The sequence below is a fragment of the Gadus macrocephalus genome, chromosome 5 (assembly GCF_031168955.1).
Source record: "Gadus macrocephalus chromosome 5, ASM3116895v1".
NCBI classification, from domain to species: Eukaryota; Metazoa; Chordata; class Actinopteri; order Gadiformes; family Gadidae; genus Gadus; species Gadus macrocephalus.
In genome coordinates, this window is record NC_082386.1 from 21,023,146 (window position 1) to 21,045,483 (window position 22,338).

The following is a 22,338-nucleotide window of genomic DNA, read 5'->3' on the forward strand; positions in this document are numbered from 1 at the left end:
AGGTTGCTGTCAGAGAGGAGGAAGCCGACCTACTCACCACCCTACGCTATCGACACCCCGCATCCCCACGGCTCCAGCTCGGGGTTGTTTATCCTCCTATGTAACCTTCCGTCCCAGGTTTGGATCCACTAGCCGCTAGCTCGCTAGCATCACTTACGTTACCGTTATTGTGATCGATCTTTATTGAGATCGATCGTCTCCGCATGGCGTTAATCCTGTTAACGAGGGGTCGTATACAGCTAGTGAAAACATCGCGGTCCCTGAAGAACGAGTTGAGAAAAGGTAAGGACGTCAAACATTGACATGTGTGAGCTTTGTGTGGCCAGTCAATGAGGAAGGATCGCGGCTCGCCCTCCAGAACAATCCTTTTTGTGCTGGTCGGATCGTCAATGTGAGCGATGACCGACGGCATGACCCCGTTTTCTGATCTTTCCGACGGCTGTCAGAAACCAAAACTGTCAGACAGAACAGTCATTGGTGACATACTGTTTGTGTGTGTGTGTGTGTGTGTGTGTGTGTGTGTGTGTGTGTGTGTGTGTGTGTGTGTGTGTGTGTGTGTGTGTGTGTGTGTGTGTGTGTGTGTGTGTGTGTGTGTGTGTGTGTGTGTGTGTGTGTGAGAGAAACAGTTAGAAGTAGTTGCGCTGTGGGTCAAGCTGTTTATCGCGAGACCAGGTAGGCCCAGAGCGCGTCATGAGAAGCGGTCACCTGAGGACAGGAAGCGCTCGGCTTTTCTCGGCTCTGTTCGGCTTCTCTCGCCGCCTGAAGATGCTGTTATTGCCGAATCACATTCCCCAGATAATAATAGCTGTAATCAATTTTAAGTCTTTTCAGTCAGAGAAAATTAGTAACATGTTTTGACCGCTGGTTCTTTCTTCATTGTGTCAGTTAATATCACAAAAAGAGGGGGGGGGGGGGGGGTCTTGCGGCTGCACCAGGCTCCTCCCACTGCCAAGACGTCTGCTTGTTTACTTGGGCAGGAACCGTGCAGTAGACCTGAAGCGGGTCCCTGGCCTCTGCTAGTGATGGGTCACATGCAGAGAACTAATGTCTTTATGTGGTACATAACAATAAACTTCTGTAGGCTTCTCTAGGAAGCCTACTGTTTGACTGGCAGCCAGTAGGGCTTAGAGCTGCTCCATAGGAGGCCTACAGGTAGGGTTTAGGGCTGCTCCATAAGAGGCCTACAGGTAGGGCTTAGAGCTGCTCCAAGAGGCCTACAGGTAGGGTTTAGGGCTGCTCCATAGGAGGCCTACAGGTAGGGCTTTGGGCTGCTCCAAGAGGCCTACAGGTAGGGCTTAGGGCTGCTCCATAGGAGGCCTACAGGTAGGGCTTAGGGCTGCTCCGCTAGGAGGCCTACAGGTAGGGCTTAGGGCTGCTCCAAGAGGCCTACAGGTAGGGCTTAGAGCTGCTCCGCTAGGAGGCCTACAGGTAGGGCTTAGGGCTGCTCCGCTAGGAGGCCTACAGGTAGGGCTTTGGGCTGCTCCAAGAGGCCTACAGGTAGGGCTTAGAGCTGCTCCAAGAGGCCTACAGGTAGGGCTTTGGGCTGCTCCAAGAGGCCTACAGGTAGGGCTTAGGGCTGCTCCAAGAGGCCTACAGGTAGGGCTTTGGGCTGCTCCAAGAGGCCTACAGGTAGGGCTTAGAGCTGCTCCGCTAGGAGGCCTACAGGTAGGGCTTAGGGCTGCTCCGCTAGGAGGCCTACAGGTAGGGCTTTGGGCTGCTCCAAGAGGCCTACAGGTAGGGCTTTGGGCTGCTCCAAGAGGCCTACAGGTAGGGCTTAGAGCTGCTCCAAGAGGCCTACAGGTAGGGCTTTGGGCTGCTCCAAGAGGCCTACAGGTAGGGCTTAGGGCTGCTCCATAAGAGGCCTGCTGCCTTAGGCCCCTTTACCGCCGGTGGCTCCGCCTCAGCCCCAGCGCGCCTCAGCCCAGTAGCGAGGGTGCGGCATACAGCTCGCGTTCCCACCGCCGACGGTGCCCTTATGGTAGGGCGGGGTTTAAGCCGGATGGCGATAGCCGCGGCAGCTACGTAAGCGTCGTGACCCAGGGGACCGCGCATCCTTAAAAAGTCTTAAAAATGTTCTAAATTGAAGGCCTTAAAAAGTCTTAAATTCGTTACAAATTTCATATGCTGGTCTTAAATACTGTAACTCAAGGTCTTAAATTTGTCGGGGCAGGACTATTTTTATTTTATTCTTTTCTCGTAGGACTTTTCAGGATGCTGTCAAACTTCACTTGTACTTACAGCTTTTGAACCAGAGAGCACTGAGTATCACTTTATGTTCAATAAACAGACAAAAAGCATGTGTGTGAGTGACACACATGCTATGCTTGGGTTATAATACAGCGGGATCCCCCCCCCCCACCATTGCGTGTTTTAGGTCTTCAATTTAATTCAAGGTGGTATTAAAAAGGTCTTAAAAAGTCTTAAATTTGACTTGCTGAAACCTGCAGATACCCTGTGACCTCATAGCAGCCCAACCCAGTGTAGCCTGCTAATAAATCCAAGGAAAAAGAAGAATGTGACACAATGAACAAAGAGCAACAATGTAGGACAGTCCGGATCGCGTTCACTTTTGGCGGTGGAAACGCGACCCGTGCCGCACCTTTGCAGGCTGAACCGACTGCACCCTCCGGTGGAAATGCGCCTGAAAAGTGTTCTGGTGTATGATGAGGACTGGGTTCAGTGTTCTGGTGTAGGAACCAGGATAGAGTTAATTAACTTCTGATATAGGAACCAGGATTGGATAAATTAACTTCTGATACCCCGTAGGAACAAGGTCTCTGTTTGAAGTCTGATTGACTGATTGGAATAGAGGTATTTTTTTATTTCCCAATGAAAGCTTCAAAAGTACCATGTTTACCAACCTTTCAAGCAAGCCACAGCGATATGGCCGGTCGACCTATGCATGTGGAGTTATTGGGAAGACATAAAGGGGAAGTTACAAACCCTGCAAGTTGAATGACCTAATGAAAACCATCTGACTGGCTGACCTTAGGTCTGTTGGATGACCTTTGACCCATGTACTGTCCAATCAGGAGCCAGTGCTTTAGATCAGCTGAAGCAGATTAGGGATATCTCTGTGGTGATTGCAGCCTTCTTCTGTAGTGGATGGACCACCATATCCCCGTTGTACACAGGGAATGGGTTAACCTAGCGATTGTTGGTGCTTTGCACTTTGCTCTATCAATATCCTTATTGTACCGACAGCGATATATTGTTTCACTTTCTCATGAAAAATGTACTTATTGTGAGTCGCTTTGGATAAAAGCGTCTGTTAAATGCACTAAATGTAAATATCTCGATGGAGATGATTGTTGGTCCACGTTGAGGTTTTGGTCTGCAACCAGACATTAAGCCTAGGGGGAAATGAGAAATAGGTAAGGTAGATCAGAATCAGAACCAGGCAACAAAGATATATTTTTAGGGACCTGGGTTCCAACCCCAATGTCCTCCAATGTCCTCCGTCTCCGTCTACCTCCGTTGACATCCCAGCGACCTGCCCTGTACAGGCATGTTGGCATATGGTCGGGGACTAAACACACTAATTAAATTGCTGTGGATTAGTGAGCCTGTTAAATGACTCCATCGTTGATGTTCTGAACAGCAGGAAGCTATCTCGAACTAGCAGGGCCTGAACAGAACGCCACAACACAATCATGGTTTCCCCTCTTATTTCTTTGGCTTCGACTACAGCTCGGCTAAGAATAGTTATAGAACATTTTCTGACCATACAACCAGCATACTACATGTGCGGCATGTGGCTCAGGAGGTAGAGAGGGGTGACTGACAACCAGTAGGTCGCAAGTTCAATTCCCCGGCTCCTCCGAGATCAGTATAGGGTCTCCCTGAGCAAGACCTGCATGCCTTGCATGGCTGACTGACCGGTGTGTGAATGTTGGGCAATATTGTAAAGCGCTTTGTGTGGCCACTCTGGTTAGAAAAGCGCTGTATAGATGCAATCCATTTACAGTACAAAGTACTGCTTTTTAACTAATTGTTAATAAATAAAAGGACAGTCAAAATGTTCCAGCATATCTTTAAATCATGATATCTAACAGGGGAAGATAGTGCGTGGGCGACTGGGCGTGCGTCCATTATCAGCACACAGCTGTTGATTTATTTTCTTGTGTGTTACAGCGAACCTACAAGATGGCGCCGGTTTCAGCTCCACAGCCCTCAGACTGCTCAGTCCAAAGTAAGCACCCTTCTAAACACTGAAACAGCTCTAAACACTGAAACAGCTCTAGACACAGAAACAGCTCTAAACACTGAAACAGCTCTAGACACAGAAACAGCTCTAGACACAGAAACAGCTCTAGACACAGAAACAGCTCTAAACACTGAAACAGCTCTAAACACTGAAACAGCTCTAGACACTGAAACAGCTCAAGACAATAGCACACTTCCTAACACGTCTTAAATATAACCCTTCTCAACACAGCAACACAAACACTCTAAACACTAAAACCCTTTTAAACACTGAAACACAAGCACTTCTCGACCAGAGGAGGCGCTGTCCTCCTATAGACCAGAGGAGGCGCTGTCCTCCTGTTTGAAGCCTTCGCTGGTTTCTCATTAATGCTGTCGGTCCTGCAGGCTGGACGGGTCTCCTGTCGCCATGGTCGCGGCCCCCCTCCCCGCCGTCTTCCCCCGGGCCGACGGCCCCGGCGGCCCCTGGGCCGGCCTCGACGCGCTCCGCCTCCGCGCCGCCCTGGCCCCGCCCCCGGCCCGCTGGGGCGTCCGCGGGCTCCACACCAGCCGGCGCCGCCTGGACGACTCCAAGGTGGAGAAGTCCCTGCGCTCGCTGAAGGAGCACAACAAGAAGATGGAGGACGGCGGCCCGGTGTACAGCCCCTCCGCGGAGGCGGGGCCGGCCCGGCGCACCGTGAGCCAGTGGGTGGCGGACGAGGTCAAGCACTACTACCACGGCTTCCGCCTGCTGTGGATCGACACCACCATCGCGGGGCGCATGCTGTGGAGGGTGCTCAACGGGCAGACGCTGTCCCGCCGCGAGCGCCGCCAGGTGAGGCCCTCGACCTGTCCCCGGCTCCTCCCTGACTCCTCCCCGGCTCCTCCCCGACTCCTCCCTGACTCCGCCCTGACTCCTCCCTGACTCCTCCCTGGCTCCTCCCTGACTCCGCCCCGGCTCCGCCCCGACTCCTCCCTGACTCCTCCCTGACTCCTCCCTGACTCCTCCCTGACTCCTCTTGGAGCAGCCTTAAGCCCTACCTGTAGGCCTCTTGGAGCAGCCATAAGCCCTACCTGTAGGCCTCTTGGAGCAGCTCTAAGCCCTACCTGTAGGCCTCTTGGAGCAGCTCTGAGCCCTACCTGTAGGCCTCTTGGAGCAGCTCTGAGCCCTACCTGCAGGCCTCTTGGAGCAGCTCTAAGCCCTACCTGTAGGCCTCTTGGAGCAGCTCTGAGCCCTACCTGTAGGGCTCTTGGAGCAGCTCTAAGCCCTACCTGTAGGCCTCTTGGAGCAGCCCTAAGCCCTACCTGTAGGCCTCTTGGAGCAGCTCTGAGCCCTACCTGTAGGGCTCTTGGAGCAGCTCTGAGCCCTACCTGTAGGCCTCTTGGAGCAGCTCTAAGCCCTACCTGTAGGCCTCTTGGAGCAGCTCTAAGCCCTACCTGTAGGCCTCTTGGAGCAGCTCTAAGCCCTACCTGTAGGCCTCTTGGAGCAGCCCTAAGCCCTACCTGTAGGCCTCTTGGAGCAGCTCTGAGCCCTACCTGTAGGCCTCTTGGAGCAGCTCTGAGCCCTACCTGCAGGCCTCTTGGAGCAGCTCTGAGCCCTACCTGTAGGCCTCTTGGAGCAGCTCTGAGCCCTACCTGTAGGCCTCTTGGAGCAGCTCTGAGCCCTACCTGTAGGCCTCTTGGAGCAGCTCTGAGCCCTACCTGTAGGCCTCTTGGAGCAGCTCTGAGCCCTACCTGTAGGCCTCTTGGAGCAGCTCTGAGCCCTACCTGCAGGCCTCTTGGAGCAGCTCTGAGCCCTACCTGTAGGCCTCTTGGAGCAGCTCTGAGCCCTACCTGTAGGCCTTCTAGAGGAGCAGCTCTAACTGTACACCAAAAGCTGTAAAAGATGCAAAATCGCCGAATAGCTCCAAACTCAACGCTGTCAAAAGTATTCACAGCTCATATCGCTCTGGCGCGTATGTTGACTGGGACCCACGCCGGCCAGAGACATCTGCATTCCGATTGGCTGGCGGTCGTTTACAGCCGAAACGCTACTGGCTCATTTGCATAGAGTTGAGCTGTTTTCAACTCTCATTTACAGCTTTACAGCTTTAAAGCTGTCGCTCAGGCGTTTTATCGCTCCTATCGCTTCATCGCACATGTCTGATAGAAAGTGAATGGGCGTTTTATCGCTCAAAACGCTTTATAGCATCCAGTCCTACCTGCTGCAGTGTGATTGAACTGTGAACTGTAACCTTTAGCTGGTGGATCTAGCACCTGGTTAAATATGTTAAGGTCCAATACTTGTTAGGACAAGAAAAACAATGAATTTCCTTTGTATTAATTGGGAATGTCTTTTTAAAGCATTGTTTTATTTATGTCTCACTAGGGCTGGGCGATTAATCAAATTTCGATCTCGATTTCGATTTTAACTTCAAACTATCACAAAATTAACTGAATCTAGTTTTTCGATTTTTTTATTAATTTTTTATGTTTTATAGAAAGTGCAGCTGGATACATATCTGTACAATATTTTAGATTTGATCATTTTCTTCTGGACCATTTTGTGTATTTTTGTATGGCGAAATTTCAAAGTTCTCAGTTACAAAGTAATTTTGAGCGAGACATGCTGAATAAATACATCATGTTTTTAAACTAAAAAAATAATCGTTTGAATAATCGTGATTTCAATATTGACCAAAATAATCGTGAATATGATTTATTTTTTCCATAATCGAGCAGCCCTATGCCTCACTATTATCCTGATGGTGATGCAATAAAGAACTTTTTGTGCGTTGTCCAGTTCCTGCGGACGTGTGCGGACGTGTTCCGGCTCCTCCCCTTCCTGGTGTTCATCATCGTTCCCTTCATGGAGTTCCTGCTTCCCGTCGCCCTCAAGCTCTTCCCCAACATGCTGCCCTCCACCTTTGAAACCAAGTCCAAGAAGGTACGCACACGTGCACTCAGATGCGCACACACACACACACACACACACACGCACGTGCACTCACAATCACAGGCACAGTCACAGGCACAAACAGACCAACACACATGCACGCACACACACACACGCACACACACACACACACACGCACACGCACTCGCACTCAGTCTGCTGTGTAGAAACATGGCGGCTCCCTATGGAAGTATAAAGGCTCATTAATCTACTGTTTATCTCCTCTGGATATATAAAGGCTCTGCTCAGAGGACGAACACAGACCCATTCTTACTTTCACTTATTAAAAGAAACGGATCAATATTAGACTCCATCTCAGCCACTCAGCTCTACACACGGCACCTACTTAATAAATAAACATATTCATTCCGTGTATTTATTGAAGTACGGCAAAGTGCAGTCAGGGAAATGCTGTCTCCAGACAGCAGGGGTCAGCGATGTGAGCGTGTGCAGAGAGAAGGATGGTGCGAACAGGGTTCAAGCGGTGGTGGAGTGAGGTCATTACATTACTTTTAGGGCGTTTGGCAGACGCTTTAACGTTAACGACTTACAATACGGCGAGTGCCAGGACGTAAAACATACAATAAGTGTGTACATTAAGTGCCAGGTGGTACACGATGCTGTCATGGTAACCGTGTGGTGGTGGTGGTGGTCGGTGTAGGAGGAGCGTCTGAAGAAGGAGCTGCGCGTGAAGCTGGAGATGGCCAAGTTCCTCCAGGACACGGTGGAGGAGATCGCCCTGAGGAACAAGGCCTCCAAGAGCAGCGTCACCAAGGAGTTCTCCACCTTCTTCCAGATGGTAGCGCACACACACACACACACACACACACACACACACACACACACACACACACACACACACACACACACACACACACACACACACACACACAGTGAATTACAGCTCTCCTCTCAAAGGGCCCTAGAGGTGTGACCTGAGCCTCCCCAGTGGGGGTCCCTCCAGGCGTGGGATGGCTGGTGGTGATGGATGATGATGTAGGTTAATGTAGATGATGATGTCGGGGGGAGGGAGATGGTGATGGGTGGTGCTGGATGATGATTTAGGTGATGATAGATGATGATGTAAGTGATGATAGATGATGATAGATGATGATGTCAGTGATGATAGATGATGATGTAGGTGATGATAGATGATGATGTTGGTGATGATAGATGAAGATGCCGGTTGTGATAGGTGATGATGGGTGGTGATAGATGATGATGATAGACGATGATGATGTCGTGGTGCTGGTGATAGATGATGATGGGTGATGATGATGTCGTGGTGCTGGTGATAGATGATGATGGGTGATGATAGACGATGATGGGTGATGATGATGTCGTGGTGCTGGTGATAGATGATGATGGGTGATGATGATGTCGTGGTGCTGGTGATGGATGATGATGGGTGGTGATCTGACGGTACCGTCTCCCAGATCAGGGACTCCGGCGAGCGGCCGAGCAACGAGCAGATCCTGCGCTTCTCCAAGCTGTTTGAGGACGAGCTGACCCTGGACAACCTGACCCGCCCCCAGCTGGTGGCGCTCTGCCGGCTGCTGGAGCTGCAGTCCATCGGCACCAACAACTTCCTGCGCTTCCAGCTCATCATGAAGCTGCGCACCATCCGAGCCGACGACAAGGTCTGCTCCACAATAAAAGCCCCCCCGTCCTCTTACCATGTTCACACAGTAAAAGCCCCCCCTCTTCTGACGGTGTTCACACAATAAAAGCCCCCCCATCTTCTGACGGTGTTAACACAATAAAAGCCCCCCGTCTTCTGACCATGTTAACAGAATAAAAGCCCCCAGTCTTCTGACCATGTTAACACAATAAAAGCCCCCCCGTCTTCTGACGGTGTTAACACAATAAAAGCCCCCCGTCTTCTGACCATGTTAACACAATAAAAGCCCCCAGTCTTCTGACCATGTTAACACAATAAAAGCCCCCCCGTCGTCTGACCATGTTCACACAATAAAAGCCCCCCGTCTTCTGAAAATGTTCACAAAGCAAAAGCGCAGCACAGAACTTTTGATATCTTGCTTACTAATGTGTGTGTGTGTGTGTGTGTGTGTGTGTGTGTAGCTGATCGCGGAGGAGGGGGTGGAGAGTCTGAACGTGACGGAGGTGCAGGCGGCCTGTCGGGTCAGGGGGATGAGGTCACTGGGGGTCACGGAGGACCGCCTCCGGGAGCAGCTCAGCCAGGTGACCCCATCGTATATGACATCATTACATCAGATATGACATCATTACATCAGATATTACATCAGATATGACATCAGTACATTAGATATGACATCATTACATCAGATATGACATCATTACATCAGATATTACATCATTACATTAGATATGACATCATTACATTATATATTACATCATTACATTAGATATGACATCATTACATCAGATATGACATCATTACATCAGATATTACATCATTACATCAGATATTACATCATTACATTAGATATGACATCATTACATTAGATATGACATCATTACATCAGATATGACATCATTACATTAGATATGACATCATTACATTATATATTAAATCATTACATTAGATATGACATCATTACATCAGATATGACATCATTACATTAGATATGACATCATTACATCAGATATGACATCATTACATCAGATATGACATCATTACATTAGATATGACATCATTACATTAGATATGACATCATTACATCAGATATGACATCATTACATTAGATATGACATCATTACATTAGATATTACATCATTACATTAGATATTACATCATTACATTAGATATGACATCACTATGTGGTACGGCAGAATTACATTGTGTTGCCATAGAACACATTGTCAATCAGGTCCTTTTTTTAATCTATTAAATCATTGTTTTCTGTTATATTTTGTGTCAAATGATCGATGTCTTTAGTAGTTAGCCGTTAATGACAAGGACAGCCTTCAGGGGGATTCAAGAGCCTTCGCTCCTCATTATCCTATATAATGTATATGATATAATATTGGATCCATATCATATATAGTAAAATGTATCTTACATAATGAACATATCCTGTATAATGTTTATGATATAATATTGGATCCATATCATATATAGTATAATGTATCTTTTATAATGAACATATCCTATATAATGTATATGATATAATATACATTAGATCCCATATAATGTTTATATCATATATAATGTATCATATATAATGCACATCATATCCTATATAATGTATATGATAATATAAGATCCTATATAATGTGTATGATATAATATTAGATCCTATATAATGTATATATCACACATAATGTATCTATCCTATATAATGTGTTTGATATAATATCATATCCTATATGATGTATATGATATAATATTAGATCTTATATAATGTATATATCATTTAATGCGCATTATATCCTCTATAATGTGTGTGATATAATATTAGATCTATATCATATCCTATGTAATGTATATATTATCTAATGTATTTAATGTCTATCATATCCTATGTATATATTATATACAATGTATTTAATGTCTATCATATCCTATATAATGTATATATTATATCATGTATTTAATGTACATCGTGTCCGATGTAATGTATATATTATACATAATATATTTAATGTACATGGGGTCCTATGTAATGTATATATTATATAATGTATTTAATGTACATGGGGTCCTATGTAATGTATATATTATATCATGTATTTAATGTACATGGGGTCCTATGTAATGTATATATTCTGTAATGTATTTAATGTACATGGGGTCCTATGTAATGTATATATTATATAATGTATTTAATGTACATGGGGTCCTATGTAATGTATATATTATATAATGTATTTCATGTACATGGGGTCCTATGTAATGTATATATTATGTAATGTATTTAATGTACATGGGGTCCTATGTAATGTATATATTATGTAATGTATTTAATGTACATGGGGTCCTATGTAATGTATATATTATGTAATGTATTTAATGTACATGGGGTCCTATGTGTGTCCCAGTGGCTGGAGCTCCACCTGAAGCAGCAGATCCCCACCTCGCTGCTGCTGCTGTCCAGGGCCATGTTCCTCCCCGACACGCTGTCCCCCGCCGACCAGCTCAAGACCACCCTGCAGACCCTGCCCGAGATGGTGGTACGTACCCCGGCACAAACACACGCACACACTGAGAAAGAGACACACGCACGCACACACACTGAGAAAGAGACATACCCTCACACTCAGAAAGAGACACACACACAGACACACACTGAGAAAGAGACCTACACACACACTGAGAAAGAGACACACACACAGACACACACTGAGAAAGAGACATACCGTATTTTCCGCACTATAAGGCGCACCGGAGTATAAGCCGCAGCAGCTAAATTGAATGATGTGTACATATATAAGCCGCGCTGGAGCCCGCCGCTTAAAGGTGGGGGGGGCGCGGACCGGTCATGGAGCCCATAGAGTTAAAGTTGGTGGACTGTAACCTGTAAAATCAATAGATTTAGGAGGTCCCCTAGTGGCCGTTAGCTGTAAAGATCCATAGATTAGCTGCACCGTTATATAAGCCGCAGAATCGAAAAATGGGAAAAAAGGCGCGGCTTATAGTCCGAAATTACGGTACACACATACTGAGAAAGAGACACACACACAGACACACACTAAGAAAGAGACACACACACAGACACACACTAAGAAAGAGACACACACACAGACACACACTAAGAAAGAGACACACACACACACACACAAACACTGAGAAAGAGACACACACACAGACACACACTAAGAAAGAGACACACACACAGACACACACTGAGAAAGATAGACACACACTTAGTAAGAGACAGACACACACACGCACACTGAAAAAGAGAGACACACTCGGACACACACAGAGAAAGAGAGACACACAGACACATACCCAGAAAGAGAGACACACAGACAGACACACAGACACACACAGACACACACAGACACACACACAGACAGACAGGCAGACACACACAGACAGACACACAGACACATACCCAGAAAGAGAGACACACAGACACACAGACACACAGACAGACAGACACACAGACGGACGGACGGACAGACGGACAGACGGACAGACGGACAGACGGACAGACAGGTGTGCTGACCGGCTGGGGGCCTCTGTCCAGACCAGGGAGGCGGAGTTGATGGCGGCTGAGATGGAGCTCTCCAAGGTGGACCACAAGAGCAAGGTGGAGAGCACCCTGCAGGAGGAGGCCGTCATCCGCCAGGACAACAAGGAGCGGGAGATGGAGAGGCTGGCCGACGCCGCCCAGAGGACCATCAGGGTACTGCACCCCCCCCCCCCCCCCCCTGTCACCTCCCTGAGTGTTGGTTTACACACAGCTGTTAGGAACACGGTATTTCACACTGTGGAACCAGTGTTTGAGCTGTTTAACACCAGCAGTAGAACGACCCTTGTCTGAACATCGAGTGTCTCATGGGACCCATCAAAATAAACCCTAGACAGATGAACCAGCCAGTGGGGTTCTAACCAAATGAAGAACTAATGTATTTGCTTTGTCAAACGAGAAGTAAATCCATTGACTTTGAATGGTGGCGGGTCTGTTTGCGTTCGACTTGAGACCCCTAGAGGCTGTTAGGGGAACTACAAGTGAGACTCTAGTGAGCCACCTCGAGGCCGTTAAAAGAACTACAAGTGAGACTCTAGTGAGCCACCTAGAGGCCGTTAGAAGAACTACAAGTGAGACTCTAGTGACCTCTACTGTTAGAGGAGCTACATGCTAGTCTCTAGTGATCCCCCTAGAGGCTGTTAGAGGAGCTACATGCTAGTCTCTAGTGATCCCCCTAGAGGCTGTTAGAGGAGCTACATGCTAGTCTCTAGTGATCCCCCTAGAGGCTGTTAGAGGAGCTACATGCTAGTCTCTAGTGATCCCCCTAGAGGCTGTTAGAGGAGCTAACAGCAGGGCATTGCTTGAGTAGCAGGCGTTGACTTGAGGTCTTAGTATTGTGTCGGTGGCTCGTTCCACAGGAAGGAGAACTGCTGAGCGACTCTTCGGCCTCCAACGACATGCTCCGAGACTCCGCCCCCAACCTGGAGGGCATCAAGGTAATGTCATCACCTAGTACACTATAGATATACGCACTATAGATATACGCACTATAGATATACACACTATAGATATACACTATATATACACACTATAGATATACGCACTATAGATATACACACTATAGATATACACTATATATATACACACTATAGATATACGCACTATAGATATACACACTATAGATATACACTATATATATATACACACTATAGATATACGCACTATATATATACACACTATAGATATACACTATATATATATATACACACACTATAGATATACGCACTATAGATACACACACTATAGATATACGCACTATAGATATACACATTATAGATATACACTATAGATATACACACTATAGATATACACACTATAGAAATACACACTATAGATATGCACTATAGATATACACGATATATATATACACACTATAGATATGCACTATAGATACACAATATAGATATACACACTATAGATATACACACTATAGATATACGCACTATAGATATACACAATATATATATACACTATAGATATACACTAAAGACATAGACTATAGATATATGCACTATAGATATCCACACTATAGAGGTGATAGGTTGACAGCAGGTGATGTGAGGACCAGGAGGGGTTTGTATTCGAGCTGTGCTCCTGTGGCAGGGGGAGGAGATCACCAAGGAGGAGATCGACCTGCTGAGTGACGCCTGCTCCAAGCTGAAGGAGCAGAAGAGACTCCTCACCCTGGAGAAGGAGGAGCTGGAGGAGCTGAAGGATGACGTCCAGGAGTACAACGAGGTACACACACTACACACTCCTAGACCCTGCTACACACACTACACACTCCTAGACCCCTCTACACACTAGGGATCGACCAATACCGATTTTTTAGGGCCGATACGATACCGATATTTTTTCATCAGCCTTAGCCGATACGCCGATACCGATTTTCTTGAGCCGATTTTTATCATTATTTTTTTTTTTAAAGGAACATTTATTGAACTTCAATATAAAAACAATATTTAACAAATAGTAAAAACAGGTGAAGTAGAACAAGTAAGAACAAGTAGATGAACAATATTTAACAAATATTAAAAACAGGTGAGGTAGAACAAGTAAAAAATAAAATACTAAAAAAATAAAATCGGCGAAAATCAGCCGCGTATCGGCCGATACCGATACACGTAAAAACCGCGAATATCGGGCCGATAATATCGGCCGACCGATATATCGGTCGATCCCTACTACACACACTACACACTCCTAGACCCTACTACACACACTACACACTCCTAGACCCTACTACACACACTACACACTCCTAGACCCTACTACACACACTACACACTCCTAGACCCTGCTACACACACTACACACTCCTAGACCCTACTACACACACTACACACTCCTAGACCCTACTACACACACTACACACTCCTAGACCCCACTACACACACTACACACTCCTAGACCCTACTACACACACTACACACTCCTAGACCCTACTACACACACTACACACTCCTAGACCCTACTACACACTACTACACACTACTGCACACTACTACACACTCCTACACACTAGTGCACACTACTACACACTAGTGCACACTCCTAGACATTTTAACATAGGAGGTGTGACATGGGAGGTGTAACATAGGAGGTGTAACATAGGAGGTGTAACATAGGAGGTGTAACATTGGAGGTGTAACATTGGAGGTGTAACTGAGGCGGTGTAACACGGGAGGTGTAACATAGGAGGTGTAACATAGGAGGTGTAACACGGGAGGTGTAGCATAGGAGGTGTAACATAGGAGGTGTAACATAGGAGGTGTAACATAGGAGGTGTAACATTGGAGGTGTAACTGAGGCGGTGTAACACGGGAGGTGTAACATAGGAGGTGTAACATAGGAGGTGTGACATGGGAGGTGTAACATAGGAGGTGTAACATTGGAGGTGTAACATAGGAGGTGTAACATAGGAGGTGTAACTGAGGCGGTGTAACACGGGAGGTGTAACATAGGAGGTGTAACATAGGAGGTGTAACACGGGAGGTGTAGCATAGGAGGTGTAACAGGAGGTGTAACATATGAGGTGTAACAGGAGGTGTAACATAGGAGGAGTAACATAAGAGGAGTAACATAGGAGGTGTGTAACCGTTCACAGGACCTGGAGGAGATGAAGAAGGAGCTGTCTAAGACGGGCCAGGAGGAGGTGGTGGAGGAGTCCAAGGCCAGCAAGCGTCTGGCCAAGCGCGTGGACCGCATGATCCTCCGCGTGGGCAAGATCATCGGGGAGCTGGAGAAGGACAAGGAGGTGCTGGAGAAGGACAAGGAGGTGCTGGACGGGCAGCTGGAGCAGGGCAGCAGTCCACCTTTGGGGTAAGGGTCAGGGTCGAAGGTCGTCAGACAACACTGGACCGACGACGCACACAGTGGGTTGTTGTAGTTGGTGGTTAGTTATGGCGCTGTATCGGGGATAGTTATTGGTTAGTTATGGCGCTGTATCGGGGATAGTTAGTGGTTAGTTATGGCGCTGTATCGGGGATAGTTAGTGGTTAGTTACGGCGCTGTATCGGGGATAGTTAGTGGTTAGTTATGGCGCTGTATCGGGGATAGTTAGTGGTTAGTTACGGCGCTGTATCAGGGATAGTTAGTGGTTAGTTATGGCGCTGTATCGGGGATAGTTAGTGGTTAGTTACGGCGCTGTATCGGGGATAGTTAGTGGTTAGTTACGGCGCTGTATCGGGGATAGTTAGTGGTTAGTTATGGCGCTGTATCGGGGATAGTTAGTGGTTAGTTACGGCGCTGTATCGGGGATAGTTAGTGGTTAGTTACGGCGCTGTATCGGGGATAGTTAGTGGTTAGTTATGGCGCTGTATCGGGGATAGTTAGTGGTTAGTTATGGAACTGTATCGGGGATAGTTAGTGGTTAGTTATGGCGCTGTATCTGGGATAGTTAGTGGATAGTTATGGCGCTGTATCGGGGATAGTTAGTGGTTAGTTATGGCGCTGTATCGGGGATAGTTAGTGGTTAGTTATGGCGCTGTATCGGGGATAGTTAGTGGTTAGTTATGGCGCTGTATCGGGGATAGTTAGTGGTTAGTTATGGCGCTGTATCGGGGATAGTTAGTGGTTAGTTATGGCGCTGTATCGGGGATAGTTAGTGGTTAGTTATGGCGCTGTATCGGGGATAGTTAGTGGTTAGTTATGGCGCTGTATCGGGGATAGTTAGTGGTTAGTTATGGCGCTGTATCGGGGATAGTTGGTGGTTAGTTATGGCGCTGTATCGGGGATAGTTAGTGGTTAGTTATGGCGCTGTATCAGGGATAGTTAGTGGTTAGTTATGGCGCTGTATCGGGTTAGTTAGTGTTTAGTTATAGCGCTATATGGTGGTAAGTTAGTTAGTTAGGTGTAAGTTATAGCACTGTATGGTGATAATTTAGTAGTTAGTTAGTTATAGTGCTGTATTTAGGTTAGTTAGCGGTTAGTAATAGCACTCTACGGTTGTTAGTTATTGTGCTGTATGGGGGTTAGTAAGTGGTACGTTAGTGGTTAGTTATAGCGCTGTAAGGTGGTTAGTTAGTGGCTAGTTCTAGCGTTGTATAGGGTTTAGTTAGTGGTAAATGCAAGAGCTGTATGAGTGGCTAGTTTTAAGTTAACGCTGTATGGTGGTTAGTTAGTGGCTAGCTTTAACGCTATAAGGTGGTTAGTTAGTGGCTAGCTTTAACGCTATAAGGTGGTTAGTTAGTGGCTAGCTTTAACGCTATAAGGTGGTTAGTTAGTGGCTAGCTTTAACGCTATAAGGTGGTTAGTTAGTGGCTAGCTTTAACGCTATAAGGTGGTTAGTTAGTGGCTAGCTTTAACGCTATAAAGTGGTTAGTTAGTGGCTAGCTTTAACGCTATAAGGTGGTTAGTTAGTGGCTAGTTTTAACGCTGTATGGTAGTTAGTTAGTGGCTAGTTTTAATGCTATACGGTGGTTAGTTAGTGGCTCGTTTTAACGCTATAAGGTTGTTCGTTAGTGGGTCGTTTTAACGCTATAAGGTGGTTGGTTAGTGGTAGATTAAAGCGCTGTAAGGGGTTGGTTAGTAAGCAGAGGCAGGACAGAGGTGTGATGTATTCGGGTCGGATCCTAACCAGCTGAACTGTTTCAGATTATAAATATAATCAATGGAATGGCTTATAAGTACATATACAGTATTGTACAATATATACAATTATTATACTGTATATACTGAATATACTTTACTTACTGGCCGTAGCGGCGCCAAAGAATTCTGATTGTGGGAGCTACGCGGGCTGGATTGTTTATAGCAGGGGCTAATACATTTTGACGCAATAAACAATAACAAAAGATACTACTAGAGACAAACTAGATTCAATGATCCCTGGCTAATAGGCTGAATAAATACAATTATTTAATGTTATTAAATGTTGCGGTTTACGGCAATGCAAGCATAATCAGAACGATTCGCCTGTTGGGATTTGCAGCGAAAGTGGTCAACCGGTGCACTGACGCCCAACGCGTTGGTCCTTTTGGGACCATTCGCCAGCACGGTCAGAGCGTCTCTGCCTCTGTTCCTCCGATAGGTATTTAAACGGACTGTATTTAAATGGACTGTATTTATACCTCCCTTTTCTAAACACTGGCCACTCAAAGCGCTTTACATAATCCCTATCATTCACTCGTTAATTCACCCATTCGTAAACGCATTCATACACACATTCACGGCGGAGTCGACCACGCGTGGCGACGGCCGGCTCGTCGGGAGCAGTCAGGGGGAGACGCCTCGCTCAGGAACACCGCGACCCTCGGCCAGGAGGCCCGTCAACCCGCTCTACCACCTGACCTGAGCTACTGCTGCTGACGGCGTTGATCGCTAGACAGATGCGATCACCAGAACAGCTCCTCCCACACTCAGCTGGTGTGACGGGCAGTGTCATGGGAATGCAGTTTCTAGTTTATATCAATCAAAACCTGGCTGCTAGACTGATGCTATCACAGTATAATATGGTACGGATCAACCAATCAAATCACATGACGAGCAGCCACAGTCAACGGCCATCATAACAATGACCGATAACAGATAACATCAATTACGCAAATGAAAAATATGACTTCACAGCTTAGTTTTGTTCCATATAAGTCAGTCCGATGTCTTCATATAGTGTAGCTACCCTGCCTTTACTTGTACAATAACCACACAGGGTGTTTAGATCAACTCTTTTCATCTATTGGTTAATACACCAACCTAGTGAGTTGACCTAGTGAGTAGTGGTTGTAATTATAGTGAGTTAACCTTGTGAATAGTGGTTTTTCACCTAGTGAGGCAACCTAGTGAGTTAAATCAGTGACTGGTGGTTGTTAACCTAGTGAGTTAATCTCGTGAGTTAACCTAGTTAATAACGGTTATACACCTAGTGAGTTAACCTAGTGGGTTATCCTAGTGAATACTGTTTGGACACCTAGTGAGTTTACCTAGTGACTGGTGTTTGTTAACCTAGTGAGTTAGCCTAGTGAATAGTGGTTGTACACCTATTGAGTTAACCAAGTGAGTTAAACTAGTGACTGGTGGTTGTAAACCTAGTGAGTGAATCTCATGAGTTAACCTAGTTAGTAACTGTTTTACACCTAGTGAGTTAACCTAGTGAATAGTGGTTGTACACCTAGTGAGTTAACCTAGTGACTTGGGGTTGTAAACCTAGTGAGTTAGCCTAGTGAATAGTGGTTTTACACCTAGTGAGTTAACCTAGTGAATTAAACTAGTGACTGGTGGTTGTAAACCTAGTGAGTTAACCTAGTAAGTTAACCTTGTGAATTTACCTAGTTAGCAATGGTTGTAAATCTATTGAGTTAACCTAGTGAGTTTACATTGTGAGTTAAGCTAGTTAGTAATGGTTGTACACCTAGTGAGTTAACCTAGTTAGTAATGGTTGTACACTTAGTGAGTTGACATAGTTAGTAACAGTTGTACACCTAGTGAGTTAACCTAGTTGACCTAGTTAGTAACGGTTGTACACCTAGTGAGTTAACCTAGTTGACATAGTTAGTAATGGTTGTACAGTCTCTTCCACACCTTCAGGGAGAACCTGGTGAGCATCGACGAGCTCATAGCCGTGATGAAGCAGATCCAGAACATTCCGGAACACAAACTGCAGAGCATCGCGGCGGCCCTGGACGACAACAAGGACGGCAAGATTGACATCGACGACGTCATCAAGGTACGCTCTGAGTCGGTCTGAGGTTACACCACTAGCTAGCCATTAAGATACACAGTACTCCTACCATAGTAGCAGTACTGTAACACCACTAGCTAGCCATTCAGATACACAGTACTCCTACCATAGTAGCAGTACTGTAACACCACTAGCTAGCCATTCAGATACACAGTACTCCTACCATAGTAGCAGTACTGTAACACCACTAGCTAGCCATTCAGATACACAGTACTCCTACTATAGTAGCAGTACTGTAACACCACTAGCTAGCCATTAAGATACACAGTACTCCTATTATAGTAGCAGTACTGTAACACTACTAGCTAGCCATTCAGATACACAGTACTCCTATTATAGTAGCAGTACTATAACACCACTAGCTAGCCATTCAGATACACAGTACTCCTACCATAGTAGCAGTACTGTAACACCACTAGCTAGCCATTAGCATACACAGTACTCCTATTATAGTCGCAGTACTGTAACACCACTAGCTATCCATTAGCATACACAGTACTCCTATTATAGTCGCAGTACTGTAACACCACTAGCTAGCCATTCAGATACACAGTACTCCTATTATAGTAGCGGTACTGTAACACCACTAGCTAGCCATTCAGATACACAGTACTCCTATTATAGTAGCGGTACTGTAACAGTACTAGCTAGCCATTCAGATACACAGTACTCCTATTATAGTAGCAGTACTGTAACACCACTAGCTAGCCATTCAGATACACAGTACTCCTATTATATTAGCAGTACTGTAACACCACTAGCTAGCCATTAGCATACACAGTACTCCTATTATAGTAGCGGTACTGTAACACCACTAGCTAGCCATTCAGATACACACTACTCCTAATACAGTGGCAATACTGTAGCTCCTCAGCAACTCAGTTAGTTTTGGTAGGTTAAACAGGAAGTCTTGCGGGACAGTGGGCGGTCTCGGCTACAGCAGTCTGTCCAATCCCTACAGGTGGTGGAGTTGATTGACAAGGAGGACATCGACATCTCCACCAATCAGGTGGCAGACATCATGGTGATGCTGCAGAAGGAGGAGAAGCTGAATGAGAAAGAGAAAGCCAAGGAGAAGGCAGAGAAGGAGCAGGCTGCTCAGATCAGCGGCTAACTACCCCCCCGGGGGCGTGGCCTGACGGAGGGGCGTGGCCTGGTCCCACCTGGCGGGAAGGGGGGGGGGAACCAGACTTCCAACAAGGGCAGAGGACATCTCCTCCGCACTTAAAGACTTTCCAAGTTAGATGCACAAACGCTCAAGGTTTAACTTCACTAGTCACTTGGTTTAAACCCCTTCCACTGAGAGCTGAAAATACTTTGTTGATATATTACTATTATGATCACCCTCATTAGTTAATGAGAGGTTGAACAATTATTATTCTTTATAATAAGATGAAGAGCACAAAGGCAGCTTCACCATGATTCATGTTATCATCCATGCTGAATACATGACATGATTCATGTTGTGATCATCCATAACATGATTCATGTTGTCACGTGTGTTGACTATATGATAACATGATTCATGTTGTCGCGTGTTTTGAATATATGATAACATGATTCATGTTGTCGCGTGTGTTGAATATATGATAACATGATTCATGTTGTCACGTGTGTTGACTATATGATAACATGATTCATGTTGTCGCGTGTTTTGAATATATGATAACATGATTCATGTTGTCGCGTGTGTTGAATATATGATAACATGATTCATGTTGTCACGTGTGTTGAATATATGATAACATGATTCATGTTGTCACGTGTTTTATATATATATAGTCCCAGCATGAAGTGTGCAGCTCTCCATTGAGGTCATGCGGTCAACAGGCAGGTGTCTGGTTGACCTTCATTCCACAGCTAGCCTTAGTTCCTAGTACTGCAGTAACCTGCGGGGTTAGCGTCAGGTTAGTAGGTTACCTGACGCTAGGACTTCTGAATGTAACCCCGCCATTCACCAGACGGGGGCAACCAAAGAATCGGACAGAGGTTTTATTTCAGGGGAGGGTGAGTGAGGGTTAGTTAGGGCTAGTTAGGGTCAGGTTAGTGAGGGTTAGTGTCAGTGAAGGCTAGGGTTAGTTAGCGTTAGGTGAATGAGGGTTAGGCTTAGTGAGGGTTAGTTAGGGCTAGTGAGGTTTAGGGTTAGTTAGGATTAGGGACAGTGAGGGTTGGGGCTAGTCATTCTTAGGGTTAGTCACGGTTAGGTTTAGTGAGAGTTATTCATGGTTAGGGTTAGTTGGGGTTAGTGAGGGCTAGTCATGGTGAGGGCCAGGTCCAAAACCTAGAGCCACCAAAACAAAAGCCTGTCATTGAGTAGTCCACCTTTCATCTGGTTTGGCTCGAGATGGGGTCAGGGCTGGCCCCGTACAGGGCCAGGGCTGGGGCCCCGGTCAGGGCTAGGGCCTGGGGCCCCGGTCAGGGCTAGGGCCTGGGGCCCCGGTCAGGGCTAGGGCCTGGGGCCCCGGTCAGGGCTAGGGCCTGGGGCCCCGGTCAGGGCTAGGGCCTTGGGCCCCGGTCAGGGCTGGGGCCCCGGTCAGGGCTAGGGCCTGGGCCCCGGTCAGGGCTAGGGCCTTGGGCCCCGGTCAGGGCTAGGGCCTGGGGCCCCGGTCAGGGCTAGGGCCTTGGGCCCCGGTCAGGGCTAGGGCCTTGGGCCCCGGTCAGGGCTAGGGCCTTGGGGCCCGGTCAGGGCTAGGGCCTGGGTCAGGGCTAGGGCCTTGGGCCCCGGTCAGGGCTAGGGCCTTGGGCCCCGGTCAGGGCTAGGGCCTTGGGCCCCGGTCAGGGCTAGGGCCTTGGTCAGGGCTAGGACCAACAGTCTGTTGTTGAACTTGAGAACCGTTCTGAGGGCCAGGCAGAGGCTG

The 22,338-nt window shown here is 46.7% G+C and overlaps 1 protein-coding gene across 2 annotated transcripts; it reads left to right on the forward strand.

Annotated features, from left to right (window-relative positions):
• The first annotated feature begins 25 nt into the window (after nt 1–25).
• letm1 (leucine zipper-EF-hand containing transmembrane protein 1) lies at nt 26–21,803 on the forward strand. Of its 2 annotated transcripts, none has more exons than XM_060051479.1 (14): nt 26–282; nt 4,135–4,192; nt 4,594–5,020; nt 6,968–7,111; nt 7,782–7,919; nt 8,557–8,760; nt 9,203–9,322; nt 11,144–11,275; nt 12,298–12,456; nt 13,161–13,238; nt 13,906–14,040; nt 15,410–15,624; nt 19,309–19,465; nt 20,442–21,803. In XM_060051479.1, the coding sequence occupies exons 1-14, from the start codon at nt 204–206 to the stop codon at nt 20,592–20,594; spliced, it is 2,199 nt and encodes a 732-aa protein (XP_059907462.1). In that variant the 5' UTR covers nt 26–203; the 3' UTR covers nt 20,595–21,803. The 2 variants fall into 2 exon arrangements, with proteins under 2 accessions (XP_059907462.1, XP_059907463.1); XM_060051480.1 differs by having other exon boundaries at nt 27–282; nt 19,327–19,465.
• Nucleotides 21,804–22,338: the final 535 nt, after the last annotated feature.